At 46.5% G+C, this 12,480-nt stretch overlaps 1 protein-coding gene across 1 annotated transcript; it reads left to right on the top strand.

The window, feature by feature from the left end:
* Window positions 1–4,050: 4,050 nt before the first annotated feature.
* Window positions 4,051–12,095, top strand: cbx4 (chromobox homolog 4 (Pc class homolog, Drosophila)). The gene is made up of 5 exons (XM_084371640.1): window positions 4,051–4,592; window positions 4,703–4,746; window positions 5,382–5,447; window positions 7,304–7,370; window positions 9,210–12,095. The coding sequence occupies exons 1-5, from the start codon at window positions 4,524–4,526 to the stop codon at window positions 10,611–10,613; spliced, it is 1,650 nt and encodes a 549-aa protein (XP_084227766.1). The 5' UTR covers window positions 4,051–4,523; the 3' UTR covers window positions 10,614–12,095.
* Window positions 12,096–12,480: the final 385 nt, after the last annotated feature.

The raw sequence follows: 12,480 nt of genomic DNA, 5'->3' as shown, positions 1-12,480 counted from the left end.
AGTATCTATCATTGATGGCTGCGGATGAATAATTTCAACGTGCAGCAGCTCTGCGCTGCGCGCAGGAACAGGAAGCCCCCTTTCTCAGCAAACATCCATGCCTCTCCTCCACCTCTGCAGCTCAATACAGTATCGACAAGAATTCCACTGCACCAGCTCCTTCCTCCTCCCCTGGCCTCGGCCCTCGCCCCCTGTAAGCCTGCTGCTCTGCCTATAGGCCCCCCTTCATCCTCTTCCCCCTCCCGCACCTCCTGCTCTCGCTCGTGGGTAGAAGGGGGATCAATGGGGGGGGGGGGGGGGGAGCGTATGGTGGTGGTGGTGGTGGAGAGGGGTGAACCCCACACGACGGCAGCCTTGCAGGCAAGCAGGCGGTGGGGCGCAGAGGAGGGAGGGATGGAGAAGGGGAGAGGGTGGGTTGGAGAGCCCACCCTGGCAGAGGAGCACCCCTCTCTGCAGACCTGTCGCCTCGGCGCAACAATGGCCGTGACAATGACACTGGAGGAGGAATTTCCGCTCTCACCCTCACCCCCCCCCCACCCTCATCTTCACAGTGCATTAAAAAAAAAAAAAAAAAAAGAAATCTGCAGCGCCAAGATGAATGGCCTCCTAATAGCTTTCATTTGTTACAATTATCATAATTAAACATATGTCAGGGGCAGACAAAGGAAACGGGAGATTTCTGTGTTGGCACCTGAAGCAGAAGCCAGCGCAAAACGGATCGTCTATTGTCACAGCTTAATTAGCCCGAGTAGACTTGTACGCTGCAATCATAGCGCATGTATTTACAGTAGCTAATTAAAGGAGCCTGCGTTGAAGGGCTTCAGTGTGAGTTTCCAGTCTTTTGTTTTGCGGCAACAGTGTGAGCCTCCTCGTGTCTCCCTGCGTGTTTCATGTGCGGGTCCATCATCAGCCTGTTTGATAGTGGAGCTTAATGACCGCCCGCTGAGCGCCGTGAGAATGGCTGTAGGGCCCTCTTAACATTTTTGTAACACCCGCCTCCTCCTCCTCCTCCTCCTCCTCCTCCTCTCCACTCCGTCCTTGCATTATGTCCCTTAAACCAATCAACTCTTTTCTTCTTCCATCGCTGCATGTGGAGGAATGAATCGGATGCTCTTTCCTCTCCCTGCTCCTCTTCCCACCACACCTTTATTTAGTTTTTTCCCCCCTTTCTGCATCAATCACACTTTCCCAAGCTCCCCCCATCCCATCTCTCCATTCCCTCAGTTGGCACTCCTGGCACTGTGGGTGGCGGGTGCCAAGGAGGGGAGGCCCGAGCCACCATTTTGTGGATCGCTCCTCGACTGAGAGCCAGCTGTGTTCGTGCGAGGGGAGAAAGTGGTGTTGCAGTGAAGAATAAAAGGTCACACGGCTGAGGGCTCTTCACCTGACCCTGCACCTCCTGCAGACGCACGTTTACACCAGCACGAAGACGCTTTCATGCTCCCCAAACTGCGCAAGAAATCACAGAAAAGGGAAGAAAAAGTCGCAATATTCCTGCTTTCACGTGTCCAAATAACGGCACAGCCTTGGTTCCTAAATAAAATGACGCCATAGGTTGTTTGCAAAGAGTCCCCCCCTCCAGCAGCAGATAAAAAAGCAGCCCGGCTGACCCTGAGTTTATCCTCATGTTGGAGATAAGAGCTCGTTTGACCTTGACAGGCTGCAGCAAGGACGAAATAGAAGTGGAGAGGGTTCCTGCAAAAGCACTCACGGAGCGTTAAAAAAAAAAACGATTTCAAGCGCAGAAAGAAGCAGACAAGGACAGCTCTGAGAGATATGCGGACGTTTATAAAGATTTAGAGGCTTTTCACACCGCAAATAACTGCGGGGGGAATTGGAGGAATGCGGGAGAAGCGGCTCTGAGCTGGGGCTGAGAAGTTTTCACAGATATTTTCTCAGGCAAATTAACTGATCGCTACGGTCGATTTTGATCAGATCGCGCTCATTTTTTATTTTATTTTGTTGATTTTATTTTTTTTTTAATTCGCCTGAAGATTTTTTTTTGCTTTTATCGAATAACAGAAAACAAAAAAACAGCAGCTCGCCGTGCAGGCAGCGGCTTTTATCACCATAAAAAAAGTCGCAGGTGAACAAAGTGCGGAGAGGAGGACGTGAACTCACCTGAGCGCACTCCTGAGAGGATCAACAGCACTGTAAATATTATTTAAAACATATTGTAGAGAGGATCTGTGATGTGATAACTTCTCATGGAGATCTCACACTTATAAAGACGACTGAACATTTAATTTAAGAGCGATGGATCTGCTTCTAACTCCTCAAACCTCCCTCCTTGGAGCCTGTGAATGAATTTAAAAAACCTCGTCATGCTGCGTTTTCTCGACTGAAAAATGATTCAAAGCCTATTCTGACTAACTCTATCGATTTCTGGAGGTGTTTCCGATTATATTCGTGTTTATTCTCCTGGTCAAATCCCGCCGACAGTCTGAGTCAGAGGATTTTCCAAATGATGATCTCCCTCTTGACGCAGATTACAAGCGTCATTCCCGTCAGTATACAAACACATAATGATCCATAATTTGTATTTTGGGTACCTGCTGAGTAAACAGCGCTGACTGTGAACACCTCCAACTCATTTAAAAAAAAAAAAAAATTGGGGAGAGGGGGGGTGTTGCATTCTGAGGCTCATTTGTTTGTCTTTTGCATTTTCGTTTGGATAAGATCTGTCGAAAAGACGAAATGTTGGAGGAAACGACGGCTGCGTGGTGCCATTTTATCAAGAGCTCGTTTGTTTGTCACAAACTTAAATCCCCCCCCTCCTCCTCCTCCTCCTCTCTCTCTCCGTGTCTTTCTCTACGTCGCTCTCCCTCTCTCTCCTTTCATGCTGTTGTTGCTAGGGAAGCAGGGCGTATGCGCTCCCTGGCCGCGGCTGAAGGGCACAGGAAAAAAACAGGAATAGGGCGAAAAGCACGAGTTTTGATCGAGCTTGTGCGCGACCCACGCACTCCTAACCCCCTCATGTGCCCGATTCAAGAGCAAAACTCGGGAATGGATGAGCGCAAAATGCGTTATTTGGGCGCTTTTTGTCCATTGCCTTATATGGCAGGGCAGAGATATATCGTGCCTGTGTTTAATAGGCTGGCCGCTGCCGCTCTGCTCAGAGGCTTCATTTTAACCCTTGCGGTGCTGAATTATTTTTAGAGCGAGCAAAAACGTCGGTTTTTCGCCTGTTTAATCCTCTTTTTGAAGCCCACGCTGCGAGACACGCGAACGAATTGCGCCTTTTTGATGGCAGCCATGCGCACGGATCGCAATTTACGCACAGAAACACGCATTTGATGCGCTGGGACGCAGTTTTGTCCTCATGTTTCCAATTAAGCGCCCATAAATCCAGCTGACTCAATGTTGGGTGACATTTACAGCACAGAGTACACACTCGTCGGTGTTGTGGTTTATGCTATCGGATTTAAATTGTCAAGCTGCAGACGAGACAACAGATATTAGAAGCAGGAACAGGCTGTAATGTTGCTTTTTTAGGGGACCCCAAGCTGAGCGCCCTGGCAGTGAAGGAGTTGAGCATTTAGAAAGTTGCCACAGGTAGACTGAAGCCGTGTGTCAGATTAGTGGCAGTTGAGCCCAGGGGACACGGCACTGGTTTGACGATCAGAGACTGTGACCTATATTTGCACAGCGCGGTAAAGCGGATCGAACGAGAGCTGAGTCTACAACTGTGCTGCGTTGAGGGGATCGGAAATAAAAGGGGAACTAGTGTTTCATCAGCGCGTCAGCCTCAGTTAGAAGTGATAAAAACAAGCTTTGGTGACACAGTGGTGTGTCTTTGTTGGAGCATTGTTGAACAAGTCTCCTGAAAAGTGTTTCCCACTGATGTGGAGGTGGGTTTGAAGATTAAACAGGACGAGTCATTTCCAGTTGCCTCAGGTGCAGTTGTGCAGCTTTAAAATGCCTGAAGCAGTTGTAACAGATTCTTCTTCATATGTTCGTGTTAATAGATGCAGAGTATGCATCTATTGCACTATTAATTAACATCCACACATGACCACTCAGAGTATTTTTTGTTGGAGGAGGAGGAGGAGGAGGAGTCCCCAGCAGCTCCGCCATCGAAACAAACGATAAAACTGCACGAGTGGATTTTATGCATCTGTGCTTTGACAGTAACGTAGCGGCTGATTTGAATTTCCAGACATCCCTCCTGCAGTCCAGTACGCACGGGATAAACCCCAACCTCTGTGCAAGGTCTCCACCTCCCCCTCCCCTCCTGACGTCATGCACCGAGCTGGAGCTATTGCGCGAGAAGAGCTGCTCGCAGCCGCACCACTGTGAATATCTGTACGCTCGTAGCCAGCACTGTGGAGTGTGCAAAGGGAGGGAGAGCGAGCGAGCGAGGAGCGAGGAGGTGGAGGGAATACAGTTGGATTTGGACACAACTGGAAAACTACCAAGCGCGCACAGCACGCACCGAGCGGAAGGCACATCGACGGGTGCCGTAGCCAACATTTCACCTACTCCCCCCGTCGTCGTCCCCCTGCGATCGGATACAGGCGAGAATGGAGCTCCCCGCCGCCGGAGAGCACGTCTTTGCGGTGGAGGGCATCGAAAAGAAGCGCATCCGCAAGGTAACAGAGAAGGGAGCATGTTTTTTTGCAAACGCGCTCCGGACGTTGAGATATCGGCGTTTGACATGAGCCTCAATTCTTAATTTTTTTCTCCTTCTCTACCATCACAGGGCAAGATAGAGTACCTGGTCAAGTGGCGAGGATGGTCTCCCAAGTAAGTCTCCATGCAACATTCCCAATCAGTGCAATGAACGGACGCGTCATTTTGCAGGGAAAATGTTGTTAGTTAGAAATGCCAATCATCAAGGACGTGCGCGCACAGTGTGTGTGTGTGTGTGTGTGTGTGTGTGTGTGTACCGGGAGAGCGCGCTCGGTATGTGTTTCACTGTATCCGCGGATGCCTTCACTAATTTATGCGAGGGAAGGGGGTAGGCACAGCCATGTAATCCCGTTTTAATTATTTCTGCTCTGCCAGCGAATTTACGAGACAGTGGTGCTAAAATGGCCGACTGTATGTTGGTGCTGGAGGACCGCTTGGAGAGCATATACGCACAATATTTGTTTGACATTTCTCGCTCCGCAGTTGCACGCACTCAACCGCGGGGACGCGGGATAGTATTTGGTCTTTATGTCCTTTACGTGCATGTGAATACAAAATCTGCATCTCCTGACGTTAAATTCCCGCCTTACCTGTGTGCACTCTGCTCCGACTGTACAGTTATGGGCGAAGATGTGGGAATGTATGTGTGTGTGTGTGTGTGTGTGTGTGTGTGAGGCCTGTGTGTCGGTTGCAAAATAGGAAGTGTGCACGTGATGTCTCTCTGACAGTTGTTTGCTCCTCTCCGCCAGATACAACACATGGGAGCCAGAGGAGAACATCCTTGACCCGCGCCTCCTCGTCGCGTTTCAACACAGGTGAGAGAGATGTGGACTTCGGACTAGGCCCGCGCAGCCTCCCCGCTTCAGCCATGGCCATATATGGGCATGGGAGGAGGGGCGCTCCAGTGACTCTGATCACTGATCCGCCCCGCCCCCTCCTCCCCCTCCTCCTCCTCCTCTTCCCCCCTCTCCCCACAGGACTTGTCTCCTGTGGGGAAAAGCTTGGGGATGTAGGTGGTGAGAATTCCTAAATCGGCGGAAAAATGCATGGATGTACATCATCGACTGTTATGGTCTCATTGCGTGATTTTGCGTCAGGAATTAGACGGCTCCACTTTGCTGACTTGACCCAGTTTCAAAGGGAAAACTCAAGTAGCTGCCATTTTTCTTTTATTTTTGCCAGAAGGTGCATGTTGGACCAATGAGCAATGCTCCTCATGCGGATCAAGCTACAAATATCTGTTAATGATCAGATTTGAGCCTCTTGAAGGTCAAGCTGCTGCCTGTTGGGATCCTCATCATTATCAGTATCAGAAAAAAACCATGACATGCAACGACAGTGTTTACTTTGTGGAAGCAGACGCAGAAAATGCTCAACCTGCTTTCAGTCTTGGGTCAAGAGTGGAGGCTTGCGAAATAATCATAATACATGCCAATCTCAAAGGTTGGGACGCCAATGAATACGAATGCCCCGTGGCGCTCGCTTTGCCACATCTCCTCTGGACCCATGAGGCCTGTGAGATGTACGCTCTCTCTGTAGGCCATCAGGCCGCTCTGGGTAAAGACATGATGGCTGGGGAAAGGAATTCGCATTTCTGAAAAGGCTAATTGACACGCAGTGCTCTCCAGCGTTTCCAGTGTACCGCTCTCATATTCCCCCACAGCCTGCCTGCCTCCCTGCCTGGCTGTGTGTGTGTGTGTGATGGTCATGGAGTGCTGCCTCTGCGCTGTGTGTGTGGATTCCTCTCGGCTCCCAGAGGATGGGGGAGGGGATCCGACAAGGGAGGCTGTAATTGCCAAATCTTCTGTGAATAGGGGGTCACCCCGTTGGATGCTGTTTGGAAGTCGCACACATTATAGCATTAAAATGTCGACTGTTTATTGTGGCAATTTTCTGGCAGCCCTGATAGTTTGAACATCTGTAGCAAGAGGCCAACAATGGGCTGGGCTTTACGCATGCCCGGCGCAGCCTGAGTGCAGGCGGCCTTCAGCCACCGCTGGTTATTTATGAGCCAATGATGAGTCAAGGTTTATATCAGGGATATTTCAGAGACAGCCCGGTGCTTAGTCTAGTCAGTACTGCTACAATAACACATCTCACTCTCTCCTCCCTCAATCAAAACTCTTCCATGAGATGTTTGTTGGATATTAATCGAAGCGTAGGCCTCGTGTTGCTCAAGCAGTGGTGGTTTGCATGTTTTCAACAGCAGCATGCATCCCAGAAGTCCTCCACAATGTTGTTTTTATCCCATATTATCCCTACCTCATGACCCTAATTAGAGATTGAATGTAAGAAGAGGCAGGGCGTGCTGAAGGAGGGAGGGTGTTTAAGACAGGGAGAGATTCTCCCTGCTGGAGCCTTAATTGAATTTCTCCAGGATAATGAGAATATGGAATGGGCCGATTACCATGGAGAGCGATGCAAATAAGGACCATAATGCTTTGCAGCAGGTCACACGTGGGCATTCATTAGTCCTCGAATCAAAATTCCACTTTTGACCTTGAACAGGTTGAAGAAAACGAATGAATACTCCAAATGTCAAACCTGTAATTTACTATCAGATTTAATTAGATTTTTCATGTAGAGCATTGAATCACTGTCTGTCAAATGAGATGTTGTATAGAAGGTAAACATGGTGCAAGAAAATGTAATTATCTTTTTGTTTTCACAGAGAGAGGCAGGAGCAGCTGATGGGATACCGTAAACGGGGGCCAAAACCAAAACATCTTTTACTGCAGGTAATTATCTTCTTCATCATCGATGAGTCACCGCAGACATAATAGCTTCTGTGGAAAATGTCCTGGTTTCCCTGAGCCTTTATGTAAGTTTCAGTCAGTGAGAGGGCAAGAGGGTAAGGGTCCTGTCAGGTGTTTTAGAGCTGCCGTCATTTGGGTCGAGGTTATTTATAGATGAGAGAGGTGGAGTAAAAGCCAAAGGGAGGACGGGGCTCTGCAGCTGGATTTCTCTCCACACTCATTGTGAAACTGGATTTGTTGCCTGAGGTTGCGCTAGCATTGCTTGAGTACTTTCATTTCTATCAGCATGTTCATTATTTCTTTATGTTAAATAGCTTTATATGCAAAACATTGTTTCTTTCCCTTTTTAGAGAGAGAGAGAGAGTATTATTGTAGGCACCCAGTGAATCTGTATCCAGGGAATGTTTTCTTTCATTTCCCTGTTTGCAAATGTTTTTCCAAGACAAAAATAGATGGCTGAAAGTAGCCCTGTAGTAGCGCTTTGACTATCTTAGCTGAGGCCTTTACAGGACTGTACTCTGAGCCAAATGTGATTATATATTTCCAGAGACTCGGAGCTGATTGCTATGCAGTGTCACTCCTTAAGAGGCATACCACTCTGCCAGAGTGACACGTGGCCAGCGATCAGGGATAAAGCGTGACATGTCTGGTGGCACTTCTCTGACCTCAGGTCACAGTCAAAGCGTCTTGAGCGTTCCGCTGCAGTGCCCCTCTGACGGCCCGAGGGGTCAGTCTGTACAGGGGGAGGAGGAGGGGGATGAGGCAAGGCGGATGGGAGGGAGGTCATAAGCCGGGCACTTACTGGATAGTCTATTTCAATTTCTCAAAAAAAGTGCTATCTTGTAACTTGAGCGTGCAGGTCTGCATATTTTAGCCGTCGAAATATGTTACTCAAAAAAATCCGTTGACTCATCGTGCTCTGCATCCGGTGCCTCTGAAGTCTGATAAATGATGTTATAGTGATGTCATCAGGTTTTTTCCAGCTTTGACTTGGGAGACTACAAAATTATTCCAAGATGCCCTTTATAAAATTGTGACAAGGAGTTTGAGGGACATTGGCATTTTTCAGGTAGTCAGGGTCAAACAGATTGGTGCATGTGATTGCATCATGGGAAATGTTGGATTTGATCTTTAAGAGCTTTATATATACTTTGCCTAAAAATTGGGATGTCCCAGCCTCTGTTGATTTGATTTTCAATCGGTCTCCTGTGAGCCCCCCAACTTCATGGAATACCCAGTCGCTGGAGTACCACCAAAGTCCAAACTTTTCAAAAACTGATGCTTTGGGATTGTAGTTTGGGTTGGCTGCCATTCCAAAGCATCAACTTCTCTTACAAATAGGACCTTTAAGGTGCCCTGTAGGGTTTTCTTGTAAACGAAGTTTCTGTTTCACTTTAGTTGAAAGGCATTGTGTGAACCTTTAAAAAATGTATTGAATGCATTTCCGTGATCATAAATCATTCTTAAACCGCTGTTCTTTTTGAAAGTTTGAAACCTGAACTGGTTGCACACATGTTTACTTGCTAGCAGTCTTCCTCCTTGCTTTGCAGGCAGAATTATGCTTTTCTTGCCTAGTAAAACCATTGACAGGAATGTGTATTGTGTCATGTGCATCCTCGTGCAATGAAAAGGGTACCCATTCATAAAAGCCTCGCATTCGTATTGCTACTAGTGGTCAAGAACTTCACAGGCTACCTTAAAAGAGATCTGAGAATGTCAATTCTTTTCCTTAAGTTTTCTTTATTTGGCCTATTATACTGAGTTGACAGTAAGATTTTGCTGACAACATGTTAAACTTGGTGTGTCGTCTCTTTCTTTGAGGTGCCCTCATTTGCCAGAAGATCCAGTATCCCTGCAGGTTTCGAGGAATCATCTCAGGATGCAGAGTGTAGCGTCAAGTCCGATCCCATCCAGGTCCAGCGCCCCCAGCCTCAACAGTACCAGCTGAACAGCAAGAAGCACCATCAATACCAGCCCAGCAGCCAGGAGGTGCCTGCTGAACAGCTAACCAATGGCAAGAAGAAGTTCATCTACCAGCTTAACAGCAAGAAGCACCACCACTACGAGCCTCACCTAAATATGTACGATGCCCAGGCTTCGAGGCTCAAAGAGGTGGTCAAAGTTCAAGAGCCGGCCAGTAAACCAGCAAATCCTGGCTGGAACTTACCGCTGGCCCTGCAGCAGAAATGGGTTCGGGACAAAGACACAGGCTGCTTGAGCAAGGTCAAAGAGCTAGCAGTGGAGGTGAGGAAGCCAGCCGTTAAAGAGGCTGAGAGCGAACATGCCCTTAAGCCCAATCCTAAAGACGCAACCCTACCTAGCTCTGTTAGCAGCAAAATGAAGATAATCAAGAACAAGAACAAGAATGGACGTATTGTTATTGTCATGAGCAAATATATGGACAACAACAAGGCTCAGGGAGCTAAGGGTAAACACGGGGAATCATCAAGCGAAGAAAAACCCCAAAACACCAAACCATCGGAGAACAATCCAGCGCACACGACCAAAATGTTGGAGTACCTTGAAAACGGTATCCCCAAAGAGATCTGTAACGGCAGCTCTCTCCCTGCTGCAGACCATCCTATGAAGTGTTCCCAAAAGGACAGACATTTCTCTAAACCTTCGCCGAGCACAGCAGAGGAATACAACACTGAGGTGGCTCGTGGTCAGGCGGATTTACCGGACGATCTACCCCTTCAGCTGACCGCTAGCTCACCCATGACGTCGTGGTCCGTTGACTCCAATATCCTGACCCCTACAGTAGTCGACCAGATCAGGATCCCCTCTTTTCCCAACGACCGCAAGCGAAAGCTAACGGATCCAACCGAGGACAGGGGTGTTTCTAAAGCCTACCTGACTTCCAGAAGCTTCAGTGTCCCCAGCACTGTGCTCACGCCGCCTCAGGACAAACCGATGGACCTCCACTGTAGTGGCCCACGCCACAGCAGTACATGTACATATGAGGACTCTGGCAGCCAAGAGGAGCCGATGGATCTCAGCTGCCCAAAGACTAAGAAGCAGGTGGAGCCGGAGGTACAGCCGGAGCCGGAGCCTGAGCCTGCTGTCGAAAACACACCTCCTGTGGTAGAAGACACAGAGCCATCCACAGAGAAATCTACAAAAGCACCTGTGAAAAAAATCTCCCCTTTTATGGGAAATATCATAATCACTGATATCACAACGAACAGTCTCACCGTCACCTTCAAGGAATATGTGTCTTTCTGAGAAACCTTTTTGTAAAATGGGACTACCTGTTAATATGTGCATATGTAAAAACATCAGAATTTTGTATATGTGGAAATTTATAATTTATCATTCAAATTCAATATGTTTCTTATAATGTTTTATACTGTAACTCTATGACGTTGTAGCCAAGAAAGTGCCCTCGAGGATTTGAGCGAATGCATTCAGGTGGATGTATTCCACCCCCCCAAAAAAATCTGTTCATGTCAGATGGAGCTTAATGGGATACTTTTGCTGTTGTTTCATAACTGTACCAAACTTATAATCTGAGATGTATGAAGGTTTATACATATTTTGTATGAATAATATCACTTATTTTGGTCCTGATACAAGGTAGAAAGAAAGTTGTTGGGTATATGTGATCGAAGATCAAATGAAAGCACTTAATTACATTTTCATATGTTGGTTTGTGTCATTACTAGTGTTGAAACAGCTGTTCCCTTAAAGTCTTATTTCACTGATTGTTACTCCAGACAGATATCATTGGAAGGTTTATGTTACAGGTGTGTCTGAATACAGTGTACACGAACTGTCGGACACACACTGCCATGTCAACAACCTTTAAGATAATGTTTTCTCTTGAGGTGCATCAAAGCCGTCAGTGAATATGCTGTTGCAACCTGATCTACTGTATATTGCACATTTCACCTTTAGCAAACATTTATGGATTAACACGCGACATGTACTTTCTAAAAGGTCAGTCGCCATTAAGAAAATGATGTCATTCATCAAAACGTGCGACTTCCCGTTAGGACAACTTATTGATTCATACCATGATTAGGTTGTGATTTATGACCTCATTCATTATTGACCTCACACACTGCTGGAGTTACTTTAATAAAAACATGCTAGTCTTGTTCAGAGTCTCCTAATGTGAAACAGATTAGCGATATTCATCTCATTTTGCTAATGAAACTCATTATATGATCTGAAACACACGTTATGCTACTTGCTTTAGAAAAGGTGACCAGGGTCATTAATGAGTATGTTATGCAGATTAAATGTGAGTTGCGAGGCTGACTTTTGTATACTGTTACAGGCGATCCAACGAGCGCAGGCTGTTCTGATTATGCTGCTGAAAATTCACACGTCAAAGCTGTTGGATGTAACCTACATTTGAGTCGAAATTGCCTTCCATGCACATTTAATACAAAACCAGTAAGAATGCTAAAAAGCTATGATGATAGAAGTGAAGAGTGCATATTTATGTTTGATTTGATCATAAAACTTGACAAGATGTTCTTTGCATCAGAAGCTGCAAGTAATTTGCCCTTTTTGGAAGATAATTTGGGTCTGTTTGCTCTTTTTTGTTGATCTTTTGCTTTGTTTTGTTCTTTCTTTCTTGCACTTGGTTCGAAACGATTGTTATAAAGGATCTTATACCACGAGTTGGTTGACTTATTGCCGTTGGCACAGCTTATTGGATGGTATGTTTCACAATAAAGAATGAGATACGACCTCTGACGTGTTGTTGCATTGATATGTGGTGGGTGCAAACCAACTCAACTCAACTACTGGAATAAATATGTACATTTACATTTACATTTAAATATGTAGTATGTTTCTTTACATTGCAACTTTTCTTAAACATCTAGTTTGTAAGACAAGTTGATTTTGGAGCCTCATTTCCAGATAGTAAGATTCTGACGCTTTGGGTAAGGATTTGAGAAGTTCAGTATGCGACTCAAAAATCAACTTTCTTACAAACTGGACCTTTAAGGCTCAGTTTGCTATTTCTTATGCTTGTGCTTATGCTCTGGTCAGGTTAAGGCACAAAAAACATTTGGTTAGGGTTAGTAAAACATCATGGTCTGGCTTAGAATCTCTTTTTTTGGTCACCACAAAGACG

This window comes from Pagrus pagrus (genome assembly GCF_965226575.1).
Source record: "Pagrus pagrus genome assembly, chromosome: 13".
NCBI lineage: Eukaryota > Metazoa > Chordata > Actinopteri > Spariformes > Sparidae > Pagrus > Pagrus pagrus.
This window is presented reverse-complemented; position numbering and strand designations above follow the sequence as displayed.